The following is a 19617-nucleotide window of genomic DNA, read 5'->3' as shown; positions in this document are numbered from 1 at the left end:
CTGATTGATTTCAATTCTAACATAGTGTCAAGGTTTAAGCATGAATTAAAATATCATTTTTTGGTATTAAACTGTACAATGTTGTTCATGTTTGCATTCTGCCAAAGGCCATTCTAATCAGATGGACGTGAAATAATAAAACACTTCATAATGTACTCCACCAAATTACAAAGAATTTCAAATCTAAAAAAATATACAAAGCAAAAATAAGTATGGCAAATATCAATTTTACCATTCAGGCCTTTTTCCTTATTTAAATTTTCTGAATTCTAAATTTTCTGAATTCTAAACAATTCTGAATTGTTTAGTATACTTGTGTTTTACAATCAATGACTAAACGAACAGAGACTCTCTATCGTTTTAATGTGTTAGAATACATATTAACCCAATTAATATTTAATTAAACACCAGACTATTTTGCTATATTCAGCTGTTGTGAGTGGGTCTATACCATGAACTCTCAAAGGAGAAAGCATTCTAGTTCCTATCTTTCTGTTTATTTATATTCCTCCTACTTTGGTTTTGTAACTGACATTTATTTTTGTGATGTGGAGTCAGATTACAATAGATCTGGACATATGTTTATTAAGATACGGCGTTTCTCATGTCAGAGAATGAAGCAATCAGACTTTGATTTATTTGCAACACAAATATTATAAGCATAATCTTATCTTTCTAAACTAACCAGGTGTACAATATGTAAATTGAAATGGCTTATTTGCCTTAAAAAATATAATGTTACCTGTACAACAATTTAATATATTGCACTTCAAAATGTAATGTGCACAGACAACATTATCAAATTTGTTGGTAGGCATCTAGTTTACTTTTGATTTTTTCCAATTGTTTTTGTGGGTTTTTTTAGTTGTTTGGTTTTTTTGTTTGTTTGAACAAGGTGGAACAAACAGAAATCATAGATTTATAAATATTATACTGAGAATTTTCTTATAGCAGCATAGAAAATGTAGAACACAGACTCCTCCAAGTCAGCATTATTAGGCCAGCTGGGGTCTCAGTTTATCTGTAATCTGTTTGGTTTACAATTTGTCTTCATAAAGTCTGATTACTGGCAGGATCAGGTACAGCTTGTCTTGTCAATTGCTTAATTGACCTGTTGCTTCAGGTAGAAGGGTTCAAGTGAGTAAAGCAAGTGATTCCTCCTTGAAGTGTGCAGAAAATTAGATAAAACGTGTCAGCTGCCATATGTATATATGTGTACAGGTGTGTGTGTCTCTAGTTTAAATTTCTTCAATCTAGGAAAAATACTGGCTTTGGTTTTGTGTGGATATTCTTATTAGCAGCTCTACTTTAACATATCAGTTTTCAAGACTAAAGATGCCAGTCTCTGCATGTACTTCTGTATTTAAAATAGAACAACAAATATAGGAAATAGCATCAATATTGTACACTGCCTCAGACTCAGCTCTTTCCTTAATAGAAAATGCCTCGAAAACGCAAGGGATGGGAAATATAATGTTTTCATCTATAGAAGAATATTTCAGGGATTTATTATTTTTTATTCCTTTTTTTCTTTTTTTTTGTCCTTTTTTTTTTTTTTTTGCATTCTTGAAGGATATACATTCGTCTTGGTTTTTGCTTCAAATATAGTTTAAGGCTATTTGGTAAAGTATATACCAGATACCAGGCTCAATTTACAGGGGTGTCTTCTCACAGGAACTTCTCAAAACTTCATCTCTAAAGATTCGTACTTTGAAGCCAAGCATGCTTTATCAGTTGTCCAAAGACAGAACTCATGCTTAATACCACACACTGGGAAAAAAGAGGGAAAAAACCAAGCAACCAAACAAAAAAAAAGATTTGAAGCAATGTCAGATCTGCAAAACCTATGGTACTTCACGTTTTCACTCATCCATCAGGCTGCAGGGTGTATGGGATTTGGATTTAAAGTGCTCAACAGGTGAAGAACCAAAGTGCTTGAGTATAATTAAAGAATTGTTCTGCCTATGGCTAAATACATTGCATTTGTTAAAGCAGGTAAACGGGGAATGTGGTAGCTGGGGCTGTCTGTCTCACTGGGTTCTCATTCTTTTCACCTAAACTTGTGTTCAATAAGATTCAAACCTTGGTATTGGGGGCTGCATGTTGCTCATTTTATTGCGTCTTCACCTGAAGACTTCTAGGTGCTGGACTGCTTGGTTGGCTCTGGAAGGTAGGTGAAGTGGAATAATTCTGTCCTAATTTGTTTTAAATTAAAGCCTCTTGACTGTGGTAGCTACCACTTCTCTCTGACAATATGAGGCTTGAAAATTTATTATTTTCCTTATATTCCATAGCTGGAAATCACTTATCTCTTGAGTCAGTTTTTTTTTTCCTATGTCTGAAGCAAGCAAGAACCTTATTCTTGCCATTAATGATACTGCATAGAAAAATAGTTCTAAAAAAAATTACAACTGTAAACCACAGTTCACCTTTACCTTAACATAACCATTTAAACTTATATATACTTACCACTCACATTCATATTTCTTAAACTGTTTACAACATCACAACTGGCATTTTAAACAAGCAAGATTTTTTTGTTCTCAAGGATACCCTGGAAACTCAATTGTTATAACAATTTGAGAGTTTGAAATAGTACATATAGCACAGCTCTTGAAATGAAAGAGAGAAGGTTTATAAAATAAATATTAACATGTAAAAGAACAGTTAAAAATGCAATGAGTGGTCCAAAGGAGCAAGTATAACTTTTTCTTTACTCGTCTTACTACAGAAGATCTAACTTTTTAAGGCTTCCGTTTTCCTTTCACCATCACTCAAGTCCTCTTGCATTACAATTTTGCTTAGGTTTCAGAGTGTCGTTATACTGCTAACAGCAAACGTTTCTCAGTGGACATTCCCACCATCACCAGACTTGTATGCTTCTTGGTTTCTGATGAACTTTGGAGTTTTAGTGGCTGGATATCCCTGTTCATCTCCAGAAACTTGAATGAGATGAGAGGCCTAATGTTATTTTGCAGTAACAAAGATGAGAAGAGTGGCAGAGCGCATGGGTAAATATGTTAGCTGGATTCTAGGAAAAGAAACTGGAGGTCAAGGAGATAAATGGGTTCTTTCTTTCCTGCTCTTTACATTTGTAGCACCTTCTACTTGGATTAGCTAATGCCTCTAGTGAATGGTGAGATGCACCCATTTATAGTTTGTTATTCTTATCCCTAATTATCACACATTTTATAAAAATATAAATAACAAAAAGTAAGCTGGGTTCCATCTCAAGAGGTGTTTCTTGTTGTCCTCTGAGAATATATTGGATAAGTCAGGTCTTGACAAGCCCTATCCATTGTAGCTGATTGTAAGTCAGACAATAAATACAAAAAGAAGTTGTTCTTGCGGTGAGCTCAGCAAATTCTGAGGAAATCAAAAGCATTCCACTGTGCTTATGGCACAAAGAACACAACATCAAGGGCATATTTAGTGGAGAGAATGAGACAAAAATTACCAGGTAAGTGACAAACTGTACAAGCATTTTGTTTAAAAAAAGGAACTCTGCAGCATTCTGTCTTTAAAGCCGGGTTTGAGCCTCTGGGATATAGATCTCAATGCTGTCTGCACGCTCTGTGGCTGAATTCTGCCGGAAAGAGGCTGCCCGCTTGGCAGCCATCAGCCGTCTTCTGGCTTCCTGCCGCTGTCTGTCAGGTAGGTCCAGAGATTTTTCTCTTGTGATAGGGAATTTTCCTTTTGGGGGCTTCTTTGGTACAGGAGGAGGAATCTTTCTTTCTTCCTGCAACAGGGCATTAAAACTAAGGGTGAACTGCGTGTAAAAGGTACTTGTCAGCAGAGCATGCACATCAAAGACATGAAATGCAAAATACTGATTACATACATCAAGCATGCTCAATTTGTGCTTGCCCATCAGCTGACTAATGGATTACATGAACAGCTATCCACACTAGGGACACTGACAAAACCTCTTGCTTGACAACCATTATGCATTCTATGGTCCTGTGCCTGAAAAAAGACTGCGCTTCCTTCCAGCGTCCTTGCAGTTATTGGCACATGCAATCTGCACACCTCACTTTCATATGGATTTGTTTGATTTAAGCTGACACATTATTACACTCATTATAAACAGAAACACACACTGTCTCTCCAATAAGAATTCAGCGCATCTGTGTGGTCTGATAAAGTGAAAAGACTCTCTAAGATTAGCAGGACAGGATTTTTGATTAAATTAATCATACTGAGTTTAGCCTCAGCTGGATATGAGATAGCAGCTGTGTATACATGTCTATTAGTTTAGTCTCCTCCAGGAATTGCTCTATGGAAACATTCAAGCGCCAGCCAGAGAGAGAACATAGGGCTAATTGTTCTGCTTGCAAGCCTGGGCCATTTTAAAGAAAATTATTCTGAAGAATTATCAAATTATAAAGTGAAGTCAGTAGATTTTGTTACAAAAGGAGCTGTAAATTTCTCTGCAGGTGTTAAATCAAGAATTGTTTTGACCATTTAGAGACTGTAAAACATCATATGAGGGCCTATAACCAAGGTATTGTACACTAATTTAGGTTAGAAGAAATGGACCTCTGGAGATGATTTCATACAATTTCCATTCAAAGTGCGCTTGAAATTAGATGCAAATTTAAAATTAAATCAGTTTGGTTTGGATTTGGTTAGGGTTTTTTTTTTATTATTTTTTATTTTTTTATTTCATGTTTAATACTGGACTGTATAGCCCTGAAGATGAAGACTCCATAACTTCATTTATATAGGTACAGTTACTATGACAGATCTTTTGCTATGTAATGTCCTAAAGTAATGGTAGTAGTCCAGAGTATGGGCTGTTCCTTATGGAGAACACAGTTAATTTGATGCACAGCAGGATTCAAATAATACAAAAATTGAACTGATACGCTTATGGTTTACAGACTCCTCACTGGGGTTTTTTTGTTTTGTTTGGTTGGGTTTCTTTGTTTTTTTTGTTTTTTTTTTTTTTTTTTTAAACTAATTGTGCCTCTACTATCCAAATGTAATAGCCAAGACTAAATAACTAAGTTTATTTAAAAACACAGTTCTGCATTATGGAGGAATAGTGCAACAGCCTGGGATGCTATTCCCCATTATAGCCAGTTCTGCCTGTCCTTATTTTCTCTATCTCCTGTTTTCATAAAAGCTCCATTCCTGTCATCCCATCTTATTTTCTTTTCTCCTTTTTGTTATTTCCCTCTTAGGAATATCACTGTTGCTGTCACTATAATAATTTCTTACTTCTAGTTGCCACTAGTAAGCAAGAGTTGCAAACTCACCATCCACCAACCCGTTGGCTGAAAATTAACATCCAAGAGGAGCATGAAGAAATGAAAAAGTTGTCAAAATGCCTCCTAATTCCTCCCAAACCAAACAAATATTTACCTGAGGCCAACAGTGCTGACTCAAACCAAATACTGTTATCATCTGACTGATACAATAATAAGCAAGGATAGTGGGATAATCAAGGTAAGGGAAAAAGTTCTAGAGAGGGGAAAGGCAGTTCAGAATTACACTGATTTTATGGGCAATTTGTCACCTTTGGTTTGTAAGCGTCATGTGGGGCATCTCCCAAGTGGTGGAGTTGCAGAGCACAGGTGCAGTCACTTCACCAGCAGTGCTTTGTCCCCCAGAAGGATGTCAGCTGAGCTTTAGTATGACCTGTGCTCTGTTCTGTCACATGCTTTTCTCTCATTCCAGTTCTGTTATCATTTGTGTCATGCAGGCAGGGTTAAACACTGCAGTGTTCAAGTTTGATCCGCCCCAAATGTAGCAGAGTGCTGAATTTACCTTGTGTGAATTCTTGGGCTATTGTCTTCCATCTGAATTAATAAGAATATATTTCTGTTCTAGCCTTTAAAATGTGAATCAAATAATCTGAACAAAAGTGTCATGGAGTAAACTAGCTTAGCAAAATTCATTTTATTTATTATATAATTCAGCTCAACATTGTTAAAAAAGAAAGGACTCCTGATATCTGATAAAAGTTTCCATGTAAAAATTGGGCCATGCCAATTAAATACTTCCCAGGGTTAGAAACCTATTGTGTTTCACTATTGTATTTAACACAAGGATACTGCAGAACTACAAATGGGGAGTAAATGGTATTGTTCACAGTCTGCTTACCTTCCTTTCAGGTGATTCTATTATTTTCCATTCATTGAGTTTCAACTGGTGCAGTTCATCAAACTTCATGCTGACATCTTCAATTGAGAGCTGCAGTAGGTCCCAGAAACCTGCAAGGTCCTGGGAAGTTGGTCTTGGCATGGCACTCGGGTCCTGTAGCGCACAAAGGACAGAACATGAATACTCCAGGAGGCTTTCAGGGTGTGCACCGAGGCAGGAAGGGCATGGTGCCAGATTTCATTGCTGCAGCACTGCTCAGAGCTAAGGCTCTGCGTGCTCTGCAGCTGGGAGCTGTGACTGGAAAGTTGTGCCTCCTACACAACCCAAACATGAATGAGTTGGATGTCACACGCCAGCCTTCCTGAATGTGCGGCATGGGAAGCTCCTTAGCACCATATGCTGTGCTGACCTGCATTTCTAAAAAGGAACAAGCTGACAGCCTCTGTCTGCTGATTATTAAAGGCAAGGGGAGCGTGGTTTGTATTCCAGCCAGCCTGAAGTCTTCCTGGTTCAAAATTACATTCACAATAGCTGATTGAGACAAAACAATGCCACAAAGACATCACCCTATGCTGAACTTGATGTTTACACTGTCTTCAAACATATACACAAAGTATGAAATCTTGTTGGGATGCTTGGATTTTGTTCTCCAGGGAGTTGAATCACACTCAGGAACCGGGAAGACATGACCACCAGGTACTGCAGTTAAGAGGCTATGTGTGCTTAAGACTTAATGGAGCAAACATTGGTGGTAACAATTAGCAAGATGATCCTGTATTTGATAATTAACCTGATGCCAGTGCTGGATAAAAATTGTATTATAAGGTAGTATGCAGACTCTTAACCCTATACTCTCTGAGCACTGGTTCTAGTTCAAGAAGAGAGCTTTGCCACTTTATTTAAATAGGGCTTAAATGGTAAACATGGCTGTGAACATGTTTCATGCCTTTTTCCTTCCAGGACAGGAGGAAGACATTATGGTGGTCTAAAGAATGGAGCTGGGAGAGAGAACATCAAAACCATGCCAAACAGAATCTGGAACTCTCCCTTTCTGGCCAAAAGCTGAAAAGACTGGTTTGCTATGTCAGCATCACTGCTGTTATGGCAGGCTCTGTTCCCCACCTTTTTCAAATCTAGTGGTCAAAGGCATTTTATATTTAAACACAACCCCACAGCTGTCTAGAAACTGGAAGATAAGTCAGTATTGCTGTTGAATCACACATTTCTAAGGGTTTTAAGCTTGGAACTGCTGCTCAAACTTGGGTTTACAGATGCCACTGTGGGAGATTAGGGCCTGGAACTGAGCATGACAACATGCAGTGTCACCCATATCTAGGCCCTACTGGAATCTGGGCCAAGTCTTACACGTCTTCACTAGAAGAAAGTTTCCTTTTAATAGGGAGCTTCAGGGACTTAAGGGAACTGACCATATAGATTATAACAGACATCTGGGAAACATTACAACTCCACATTAGTGTTTACTGAAAACTACTTCATTGGGTGGATCCCAATATGTTACAAAACAGTTTAAATTTTATGTCAGTGGGGTTACTTACCCTACAGAGGTCAATATTTCAGGTTTTAGGAACTGACTCCCTGTGTGAAATTCAGGAGGAGAGTCCCACAGCAGCCTGTCTTATCTTGCAATCTGTTGTCTCCTGCCTGGTCTCCTCACTCACTCTCCCCAGTTTCCTCTAAACAGCCAGAAAATGATTCCACTCATTGCAAGGGCATTGCCTTCTGAATCAAGGCTAATTGCTGTTCTGTACCTTCGTGCACCCCACTCTGCTCGCAGTGTTTGTGAAGACCATGGTCTTCAGCACAACCCTTGCAGAGGGCTGTGCCGTGTATGCTCTGGACACAAGAGGGCTGCCTCCTGCTTCTACACATGCACAGTTCATGAAGAAATGCTGGCACAAATGAGTACTATTACAGCCAACTAAGTTTAGAAAACATTGGCTTAAACCTGCTTCTTCTCAGAAACTGCTTATTTATTTGTATCTTACTTGGAATTCAGCTTTGCAGCCCTCTTTTTGAAGGAGGCCTAAAGCAAGCAACAAGCACCTCGATGTTGCTCAAGCTGCTCTGTTTTAGCCTGCAGCCATGACATACAAACTGAGCGACATCTCTGCTGACTACAGAGCATGGAGAAGGACACTTCAAAGAAAAAAAAGGGTGTTACAAAAAGTAAAGTAAATAATGCAAAAGAGACTAGTTATTAATCAGTAATGACATTTTCTTAAGTAGTTAGTGGGAACAGCATACGTGTAGGATATAGCCAGCCAGAGTCATAAAATAGAAAACTTCATTTAAGCTTACATTTCTATGAATTTACCCTAAGTGAGAGTCTTTGATAAGAGCTCCTAACACAAAGTATAATCAAATGTGCCATTTGAAGTTCCCATGATCCTTTAGAAAAGTCCATATGTGGCATTCATGGTTAAATTTCAGTTTAGTAAGTATATTCCTCTGAAACCCTTGTTGCATTTTGAACTGGCACAATTAAATGCTGTTGTTCTGTGTCCTACATTTAAGCTTATAGATGCTGAACACTGTCAGAGAAACTGCCCTGTGGCAGCCCTGTACATGCTGGATGTTTTAAAGAAAGGGAATACACAAGCTGGCAGCATTCCCCAGGGGCACTGAGGTGCTGCCTTGGGAGCCTATGGAAACCCTGCTGTATGTATGCACTGACTATTTAGCAACAAACTTTATCATTAGGTGTAGGAAGGAAAGCCTCCAGGCATGAATGACCTACAGTCAGTTTTGCAGTTGCTGCTTTCTTCAGAGCCCATTATTGATTTAATGAAAGTGAAGGATTTTCAGAACCTAAATCCTGCGAGTGGGGTTAAGCTGCTGTCATGGACTTCAGAGGTTTATTATCCAAAAGAGAAAAAGAGAAGTAAAATCTTGCCATTTTTTGGTTGTCTACAAAGTTGTAGATTTCTCCTTGCAGTCTCTATTTCTTTTGCAGTAATGAATTGTTCTTTCTCTCAAACAGCTGATGCTGTGCTGAGCAGGAGCTGCACTTGCTATTACAGTAATGCTCTTGAGCACAAGTGCTGGGCCCACTTGAAGATAAATGAAGTGGAGTGGAGGTTAGGCTCTCCAAATCTTAGTTTTCACAGCTTAATCAATCAGGTAATGGAGGGCATTTTTAAATTTGCAGAGAGAAAGTTTCAGCCAATGTTGAAGATTCCCTTCTTTTGGTATGAAACAAATTACTAGATATGAGTACACATCATATAATTGATAATACAGATGTGCTTAATTCTTGCTTGTCAGACTTTGTATATTTCCTCTGTTATTCTGTAACAGATTTTAAAATTCTTGTTTTGACAGAGTTTTTGATAACTGGATCCTTTGCTAATGAGTACCATGTATCTTAATATTTTCTATCAGAAGGTATGACATTTTTGGCATTATTTTCTCAGTATTATTTCATTGCAGGTATTCTGAATGTTTAGCTTTATGGATGGAAAGTAGCAAGTAGGTCTTTGCAGAGCAAATGTTCTGCCTTGGAAGTTATGTGACAAATCCCAACGGGAAAGAAAAGCATGTAAGCAGACTATAGTTTATGTCTGCTGTCATACACACAACAAAATTCAGTACTGTCAAGATATGAGGTTTAGGGACAGTCAGAAGGAAAAAGTACACTTGCTATTTGAGAGAGGCAAAGAAAGGTTTTCTACCACCAGCTGTAGCTAGAAGAATTATGTTCTTCTATTGGTTAGTATCATCCTGCCACAGCTTTTGTATCACTGATGGCTGCTGTCATATTAATGAAGATAACATTTAGAATTGAATTAGTCTGTAATGAACTTCCAGAACAATAGCAGTAAGTAATATAATGTATCTGTTCCTTTAGCCCCAGGACATCTCATACATAATTGGCAACACAAATTATCCAACTTAATTTGATGAACATTATAGATATCTCATTTCCATGATCAGTCTTATTTTCAGGTATGAAGAAAGCTGGATCATGTATTCTCCTCTATTCTATTTTATGATTTTCCACTGATTTTAATGTGAAAATTTCCCCCTTCCTTATGTGAAATATAGTTACTATATTAGGGTATTGCAAAAATAAGCCATAATATTATGTCTCAGAAAACTTGTGTTTGTTCCCTTCTCATTTTCTTTTGTTTATTAAAGACAGCAAAAAGAGAAAAGCAAAACATAATCATCAGACTGAAATTACATTTATATATATGCTTAAAAAAAATCTATCAACATCATACATAAGGACTAAGTTTAAAAAAAATGGGAAATTGATGTGGGACATGAAAATAACATTTCAGAATGCTATTGCTCAGATGCACTACAATTGTTTTTGAAGTAAAAATATTAAACTCTAAAATTTAAAGTGATGTTTTGGGGAATGTTATGGATGAATAAACTTAAACTCTTCAAGAACAAACAGGCAAAGTGACTTACCAGATTTTGCTGACAAAGCCAATAAAATTGCTGGAATTTCTGAGACATGAGGAGCTGAGCACTTCCAACAGCACTTCGGATCTTACCTAGGACTAAGCATACAGACGGATTACTACTAATAAAAGTTTTTTTGGCAGCGAATACAATATCCATCTCAAAAAAAAATGCAGGTGAAGTTCCTGGTTATTTTAAAATGGAAGTAAATATTTGGTTTTGTTTTTTGTGATTATACACATGAAGAGTGAAGTATAGGAAAACTCAGTAGCACCTTGCCTTTTGACATGATGAATGAATAATAAATGATAGATTAGTAAGTCAAAACAGCTTAGACTTTACTTGCTTAAGGAAGTAGAAAAAACTAAGGGACTATATTCAGCTTTCTGAAGTGGGCATCCATCAATCCATATGATTTTGAAAACACTCTTAAATTTCAATGTAAATGACACTTCTCCCATTTACATTTGCTCATGTAAATTGAGAGCTGTTGAAATTGTCTTGCCTCAAGAACCAGTTGGATGTCTGTTCCTTCTGACATCAAAGGCACGTGTACCTTAAATTATACCTTCTGGTTCTGTGACTGCAAATTACTTCACTCACTGTGCTTGTGTGGGTGATCCCTGGGTGAGATCTCTTTATCTGTTCTGAGGGTAAAGTTACTACATTCAACTGTAATATAACATATTCCTACCATAAGGATCAAATCCTCACAGAATTACATCTCTGAGACATGTTTGGTAGACCCTTTAGGAATTACAGGTTGTCTGCCCAGGAAAATATACAAAGTCCTCAGCACAGGAGCTTCAGACAAAGTGGGACACAAACAGGTGCTCCAGGACTTTGCTGAACCAGCATCAGCCCCTGTGGATGTGTTGGCATTTCCTCACTGTCCATGTACATGTCCATACATTATGCACTGGGGAAAATGACCAAACTCATTGCATTTTGTTTCCAAATGACAAAACTCATTGCCTTTGTTTCCAAGAGTCATCTGTCTAAATTAAATTTTTTTGAATTTTTATTTCAGCAGGAGAATTTCCAGATCTTTAAATAATGTTAAAGATATAGACAGGTGGGGTAAATGTAGATAGGAGTTACTCTGATATATTTACTTCAATTTGGAGAAACCAAATTTGATAATTCAAACAGGATGTTAAGTGTAAGTGTGGAATAAAGCTGATACAGCACAACTGATCTGCAGCCCCTGATATAGGAAATATTAGAATGTGGCAGAGCTAATAATTTTGTTGTTATTTAGAATAAGTACTGGAGGGCATGTGAAAACAGTATTTTTTCATTTTAATTCTACTTTCTTTAGACCAGTGAAACATCTGCTCACCTACAAGTAGTAGTAAGAGATAATTTGAAAATTTTGTTCTCTAGTTAAATTCTCAGTAACTTTCAAGGCATGTGCTAATATGTAGAGCTGTGGTTCTCAAACTCTATTCCATTTTCTGTTAGGCAAACAGTACAGCTGTGCCACAACACTAAATTAAACAGAAATATACATAATTCATCAGTCCCGTGTGACATCCATTGTAGAAGGGTTAAGTGGTTCAGGGCTGCATGAGTAATACACTGAGGTTTGTTTTTGTTCTGTTGGCCAAATGAAATAAATCATTTTAATTGGTTTGGGGTTTTTGATCATCAAACCCCTCACTTTCCTCTACAGTGTTATTGGCATACAGGAAGGAATATTTGAGTTTTAAAACCTGAATAAACATACAAAAACTTAAATAAAAAATAAATGTTTCATTTGATCTGGCACAAATTGCTTTTATTTGGTTTTCAACATTTTTAATAAAGGCAATGACTTTAGTGACAAACAGCCTTGTATCCTCCTTTTTATCTCTTGGTGATCTGTAGCTTAGGACATTAGACAAACTCCTAGTGTGGGGTCAGAGGTGCTCCTTTTCCAGGATGAGGAATTATGCTGCAGCAGGTCCCTGACATCATCTATTCCATGGTATTTTCAATGATTCACTGAGCAAAAACAGTGAGGTTGATTCCACGGGCTGATGGTTACTATGGTTGTCTCTAGTGAATGAAGTTCAGTTTTAGTTTCCCCTGCTGAATTTTACAGTTCATAGCTCAAATACATAGTCTGAGTAAGGGGCATTTGTTTTAGCTCTTCTGCAGAAATATAGATCCTGACAGAATCTATAGATGTCTGATATTTTCTAGTGAACCTCAGCTACCCAAACCCTCATTCTAAATAAACATTAATTTTATCTTCATTTTCATGAAGCATAATTTCAACAAGCATTAGTGATTTAAAGCCCAGTCAGACTGGTCAAGATTTAGGCACTGGCAATGTAGCATTTTGGTGGGATACACATTTGCCAGGGATATAAGGCTGTGATGGTTGCATGTGCCATTGAGTCACAGTGCTGAATACACATGTATAATTACAGCCCTAGAATTTACTAAAGATCTAACTCTATTTCCATTTTAATAAGTAAATCAGATGTAATAAAACATAGAGGTTAGAATCACTCATATTCATGCTACTCTGCCTTGCTGTAATTAAATTAAAGTATTAAAACACTTCAACTCATAATCTTTAGCACAATATTAATAGACATCCAAAGCCTTGTTATTAATTTCATGCATTGGGGAATTATTCTGATGAGTGCAGATTGATTATCTCCATGAAAAAATGATGAATGTTAGAGACTGAAGGGATCGAGATGTTTGGTAATGACTAGAAGATTTTTCTTGTAAATAAATGATGATAGAATCTACCAATACACATAAATAGACAAAATATTTATATAATCCTTAAACCTCCTTGCATGAGGAAAATTTTGTATTTGCCCAAATGTCAGGAAAGAGTCAAACAACCTTAGTTTTCCTCCCTGAGGCATATGAAGCACTCAAATTTTTTTGTATGGTCCTGTATGACTTTAGCTCTGAAGACATACAAAACCCTGACCATGACTTCAGTAAGAGTAGGCTCAAGATTTACACCCTGATTAGAGATTGTGCCAATTGCACAATTAACACAATGGTGTCTTTTCCCTGTATGTGTGGAATTGCTTGAGAAATTCTACAAAACCTTGTAATCAAAAATGATTTCATATCACAAAAGTAGAGAGGGAAAAGTTAGATCTGTATTGATGAAATTGATTATAATCTGATCCTGTAACTCTGATCTTGACAGGTTAAAAGCTTTGTTCCATTGTGCCACTGCTGCACCAGCAGTGAAAAACTGCTAACAATCAATCTGCTTCTGGCATTCATTATTGTCTATTTAAGTGACATGTTTTAATTTAAATTTTCATTCCATTTCATCTTTTCATTCCCCCCTACATTTGTAAATAAATTACTCCACAATCTGAAATAATATGCCTGGAAAAATATTGAAACTGGCATTTAGTTCACCCTCCTAACTTGAAGTAGGGCATGATATTTGTCTAATCTCTAAACTTAAATTAGTAAACTTTAGAAATATAATTTTACTATCAACAGAGCATCTAGAGACAAAAATAAATATATAAAGTTCAGATGGCATTTTAGGACAGCACAGCCCCCATCTGGCAGTGCTTTGGAGGGTAATGGGACCCTTGTTCACCAGTGGGGACTTACTGCAAATTTGGTTTTTACCTTAACAAAGCTAAGTTCAAAAAGGAGAGAATTTCAGCAGAACAATAAAAATGTGAGGGATTATTGGATGCCATATGTGGGACTTTACAGACTGTTTCAGTACAGTTGACATTCCTTAGTCATTCACAACACTCCAACTGGAAATTTCAATATCTCCTGAAGCATAGGTTTGTGAAAAGCATTAGAAAATGATGTCAGTAATTTCTCTTTGGTAAAAGGATAACCTATATTTGGTCAAACACCTAAGAAAGCTTTTATGGATAATTAATTCATGAATGTACTAAAATCAATTGCCTGTGAGGGTTTTTTGTTGATTTTTATTCACCTAAAATTATGGGAGATTTTATGCTGTGTTTTCTATTAGTATTCAGTCCGATTAGTACTGTGAAAATATCAGCTAGAGGATTAGCAAGGAATGGTCCAGTATCCATGGAATTAAGTGGAATGGGAGAGAGAGGTGATACTTTGAGCTCCCACTCTAATATCTTTATTTTCTTTCCCCACTAGAGATCAGTTTACTGCTATGCCAGCAGAGCTGCTAACCACATTGCAGGAGATACCAACAAAACAACATTTCTTTTGGCATAGTTTACCCTGTAGTCAATTTTTGCACCTATCTAAGGATTTTTATGTGAGAGTAAACTCTGTGGAGCTGTTCCCCATAATGAAGTTCTCCGTTGGCCAAGCAGGTGGCACTGAGAAACCCAGGGTTGTCCACTTTCCCCTGCCAAGCCCTGCCTGCAAGCTGTGGGCAGGGACTGAGGTTCCCTGCTCTGCTCTGCTCTCCCTGCTCCCATCACTGTGCTCATGGGATGCAGAGTCCTGACCCTCTTGGTCTTCAATAGCTTTGTGACACTTGAAATTGTTTTCCTTGTCATCACCTACGCACTAATAGCCAAACACAATTTTCAGGGTGTAAAACTGAAACTCCAGTCAGCACCCATGAGAAACACATATCTTTGCCTGGAGGCACCCTGTGAGTGCAAGTGACCAGATGTCTAACCCTGGGAACTGTTACAGACACATATCTATAGGTTTTCCATATAATGAACACACACACACACATATATAAATAAACAGAACACAAATAACTGCTTCCACAATCTTCTTACAGATATGTAATTACAGAAATCTTCTTACAGATATATAAGAACTTTGCAGAGACTTCAAAATAAAACTCATGGCGACTGATCAAATTAAAAAAAAAAAAAGCTCTGAAAAAAGAAGAGAGTTATTTTTGTTGCAATGATTATCTCTTTTTCTAAGACCTGATGAGTGAAGTTCTTAAAACAATATTATGGAAGAAAAGGTTCAGTGAAAGAAAAAATCAATATAGCAATCAGACAGCTTTTGGTGATCTCAAGGATGCTGTGTTAACACCAAAAGTGAAATTTTTTTCTAAAATGCAGTTCTATTTTAACTGTTCCCATGTTTAAAACAAAATAGAAGTGGCATCATAAAGACAGCCTTTTCCTATGAGATGCAAAGCTATATTCGGTCTTCACGTACAATTAATATATCCAGGCCAAAAAGAAATGATTCAGCATTAAGAATGACAGTTTGAATGTGCAAACATTGCTGTGAAGTGTTTTGGGAATAGTAGTCTTGCTGGAAGATGGAAAACCATATTTATTTGCTTTTGGCTCAGCCATTTCTGTTTATTTTCTTCAAGAACTGGCAAATGTTTAAATATGTCAAGCTACATTTCATGCTGTGATGTTATTAGATTTAAGTTCTTGAGGATACACACCTTACAACCTCTGCGGCTCAGACTGGGGATACAAAATGTCTTAAGGACCCAACAGGAAAAAAATTATTCACACGGAGTTTTTAGAATGCTGTGAAGCTCATTCCCCTGCTGAAATTAATTCTTTGAAAACTTCCTTTTACTTAATGTGCCATTAGATGAAGGGATACAATTTAAAAATAATGTAATTTGGAAATTATTTCAGGAAGAGCTCTTGAAATGAGTTATATGCAATAAAACGCCAGAACTTTAGACAGTCAGCTGAACACAAATTCTGACCTTGCAAATACTTTGTAGATGTATTCTATAACTTCTTTAGCCTATTAGAGAGGTCAAAAATTTCCCCCAAGAACAAGTAATTAACTCAATTTTGTTAGTTTAAAAAAAGAGACTTCAAGGATTTCAGTTGAATGTTATCAACTCCGTTATCAGGGAATTGCTCTTTCTTTTCCTCTTCCAAATTCAAGCCCTTCTTCAAACAGGGAAACAAAATCCTGATACTATGTTTTGGTTTTTTGACTGAAATATTCCAAGTTAGTGTCACCAACTCCTAAGATTAATAAAAATTACTGATGTCCATATTGTCTTCATGTCCTATGTGCAATTTATAGAAAACTACCTTCTTGATTGCCATTTCACCATGCAGTAAGCTGTTCCAGAGTATATCTGGAGTGCAAAAGTATAGGTTGACAAGATGGGAAGGAGAATTGTTCTGCATCTGAGAACAGGTAGTCAGCTAAAGTCAGCTCATCCAAGTTTTCCTCATGTGGTAACCAGTTTCACATTCCAAAGAGTAACAGCTCCAGCTGCCTCTCCACATCTCTGAGTGGGGAAGGGGTGTGGATGTGAGCGTTTTTCCATTGCTGGTTTCATATGGTGGCTGCAGATCTGACTGGGGCTGTACAAAAGGAAGAGTTTACAAAGAGAGGAGGCAGGAGAAGTCCAGCTCTTGCCTGCAGACTCCTCACTAGGAAAGAGAGAGGCTAACGGCCTGTGTGTTTCTCCCCTGGCTCCCCAAATAATCTTACTCTTTCAAAGGAGATCAAAGTCTTGCTCTTTGAACTTCTGCTTCAGACTGAGAACACTCATGTTCCTACATCAGTAACAGGTGGTCTGAGAAGCAGGTGCTTTGGGATTCTTAATAATGACACTGAAACGTCAGTATTCAGCAAAGACTTGAAGAATTGAAAAATAGGACGCATGAAAAAAAAAAAGAAGTAGTGAGGAATAACCATTATGAAAGGCTTGGAAAATCTTTCACAGGCTAATCAAAGGAAAATATGTTGTTATTTAACAGTCCCTAGAAGGGTATTAAAGTCTTCATAGTAACAATGGAAGGAGAAAATTCTGAGCTTTGCTTTGCCATGGTTAAAATAAGGACAAAACCCACAGTCCATAAAGCACCAGAGGCTGAAGGAAGGAAAAGCCTTCCTCACAGCCCCACCCCAAATCCTCTGTTGTTACTCTGCAGACCTGTGCACAACACAGCAGAGAAATATGATTGTAAAACAAACAAACAAAAAAAGATGACGTAAAAACATAGACATTTTTTCCTTTGAAAAGGTCAGTGCAAGAAATAGAAATTGGCCTTTTAGTCACCATGCTGGCCTGGCTCAAGACCTGAGGGTACATCACAGCAAGAATTTGTTGAGAGGGAAACAGGACGATCAGGAAACAGTACTCAGAGGTGATGGTGAAATTTGTAAGAGTGCAGGGAAAGATGCTAGTAAGAAAAATTAATATGAATTCATTTTTGGTCTGAGAAAATCTCAGCTAAGACAATAATTCAGATTGTCAGGGATTGAAATATTTATAAAACTGAGCCTGAAGAACAAGGATAATTGACCTCAAAGGGAATCACAGGGAGCTGGCTACTGAGTCCTAGGACTACTTTGATATATTACTATCATTAGAGCTGTCTTGGATCTTGTTCCAAAATAGTCTACATTATTTTTCACTTTATCCCATCACTCCTTTCAAGGTGTCCACAGGACATGAGAGAATAATAATGATTCTTGACAAAATTGTAACGAGAAAATGCGGCTGAATTTTCTAATAATGCATATGCCTGTCTAACTGCAGGAGTACTTTAACTCTTTTTCTTGCCTGCTATGCTTTGTGTTCTTCCAACAGGCTGAAGTGCCTGTAAAGGAATGGAAACATTTTAAAATGGTTTCTCACTAAGAGGAAAAATCGCAGGTTTCAGGAAAAGGACAAAACAATGTTCATGTAAGACTACTCTGTGTGCTCTGACAAAGGGTCAAGCACTGGAGCCATAGAAGTGAATGGGAAGAATGTGTCAAATTTGGAGCTGTGGATGGAGCTATTGCACCATCTGAGCTCTATGTAATACCAGACTTTGATCATGCACTGGACTCTAGAGTTGGTTCTTTAACTACTTCCACAAAACCTTACTCTGGGATGCACCATCTTGTGCAGCCAGCCACAGGACAGTGTTCTTATGTATTATGGTTCTTTGCTCCTACAGAATGAGTGAGGACAAACCACAACTCACAGCTTTATCCTAACAAGATTTCACATTTTAGTAATCATCTGTATACTGAAAATATACTGAAATGTTCTTACTTTCTTCAGAAAGATCATTTTCTTCTGCTTCTCTTTCCATTTCTTTGCACCATCCTTCCATTCTCTTAGTCTCGGTGTGCAGTAACTTCATAAACCAAGATCCGTCGCGCCGACAAGGAGACATTCGGCCGGTCTCGACTGTCTCGATGGCTGGCTCCAGCCAGGGTTCTGGTGGTGGAAGGTTTGAGGTGTCAACTGGGGTCCTGTAATCTTCTCTGTAGCTGAACAGTCCCTGTGTCCGTACAGTTCTCACTGCACTATATTGGGTGGGTGTGCTGGGCTCTGAGTGCTGCTGGAATGATGAGCCAAATTGAAGTCCCTTGTCCTCCATGGTGATGTGTCCTGGAAAACCCTCCAGTTCCAGGTCAGCCTGGACAGCTGCTGTTACACTGTTCGAGCGCTTGAATCGTCCGTGTCTTGGTGAAGAGGGAAAAAAGAAAAGATATTAAGACATATAAATAATGTATGTGATGGTACAGAGAGACAGAATAATGTTTCAGTGAGAAGGAATGGATTCTGTTCTTCTCGTTGGACTTTATCTTAAACATCTTTTCTTTGTGTATATCTCACTAAAATTAGATGGTGAGTAGCAACAGAGGGGAAAAACAAAATGCATAGTGGAATCATTGATCTAAGCAAGGGTACAAAAGAAAATTATTTAAATTGTCTCTGGAAGAAAATATTGATTTGTTCTCATACTACAAAATAACATGTGTCATTACTAAATAAACTGGAAATAACTACCAGAACTAGAACTTCCTGATAGAAGTCTGTAAAGTATATATATAAAAAAATTCCAATGTTCAGAATTTTAAGTGGAAAGATCTGAAAATCTGCTCAGTTAGGACTTTTGAGAATCCCGTAATAAAAGAAAGATAGTATCAGTATGTATAAGACTATGGGTTAGGTTTTTTTTGGTCTTATAGGGTGCCCATTAAAAGTTGATTATCCACTGTTATGTAACACTGAATAATGATATTTTAGAAAAGCTTTGTGTTAAAATATTAGACAGAGAAACAAAGATTATTTGTGAAATCTTTTCACATTGGAGTCCATTGTCTCAGATTATTTGTAGTTCGTGATTGCAAAAGGCAAATAGCAGCCAGATACTCTCAGACAGCTGCTGTGAAATG

At 37.3% G+C, this 19617-nt stretch overlaps 1 protein-coding gene across 18 annotated transcripts in view; it reads right to left on the bottom strand.

Moving 5' to 3' along the window:
- Positions 1-307: 307 nt before the first annotated feature.
- Positions 308-19617, bottom strand: part of DLGAP2 (DLG associated protein 2) — a 450442-nt gene continuing 431132 nt past the window's right edge. For 16 of the 18 annotated variants that reach the window (XM_054280610.1, XM_054280612.1, XM_054280611.1 and 13 more), the window contains 5 exons: positions 18485-18900; positions 10549-10640; positions 6109-6261; positions 5262-5279; positions 308-3739 (listed from right to left, as the gene is read on the bottom strand). In XM_054280610.1, the coding sequence (XP_054136585.1) occupies positions 3521-3739; positions 5262-5279; positions 6109-6261; positions 10549-10640; positions 18485-18900 (898 nt within the window). In that variant the 3' untranslated portion in view covers positions 308-3520. The remainder of the gene's footprint in view (positions 3740-5261; positions 5280-6108; positions 6262-10548; positions 10641-18484; positions 18901-19617) is intronic. The other 2 variants (XM_054280621.1, XM_054280605.1) reach the window with 1 other exon arrangement.

Source organism: Melozone crissalis, unplaced genomic scaffold, assembly GCF_028551555.1.
Source record: "Melozone crissalis strain CALT ecotype California unplaced genomic scaffold, PUWL_Pcris_2 ptg000027l_1, whole genome shotgun sequence".
NCBI classification, from domain to species: domain Eukaryota; kingdom Metazoa; phylum Chordata; class Aves; order Passeriformes; family Passerellidae; genus Melozone; species Melozone crissalis.
The sequence above is the reverse complement of the archived record's forward strand: the minus strand, read 5'-3'. Positions and strand labels throughout refer to the sequence as shown.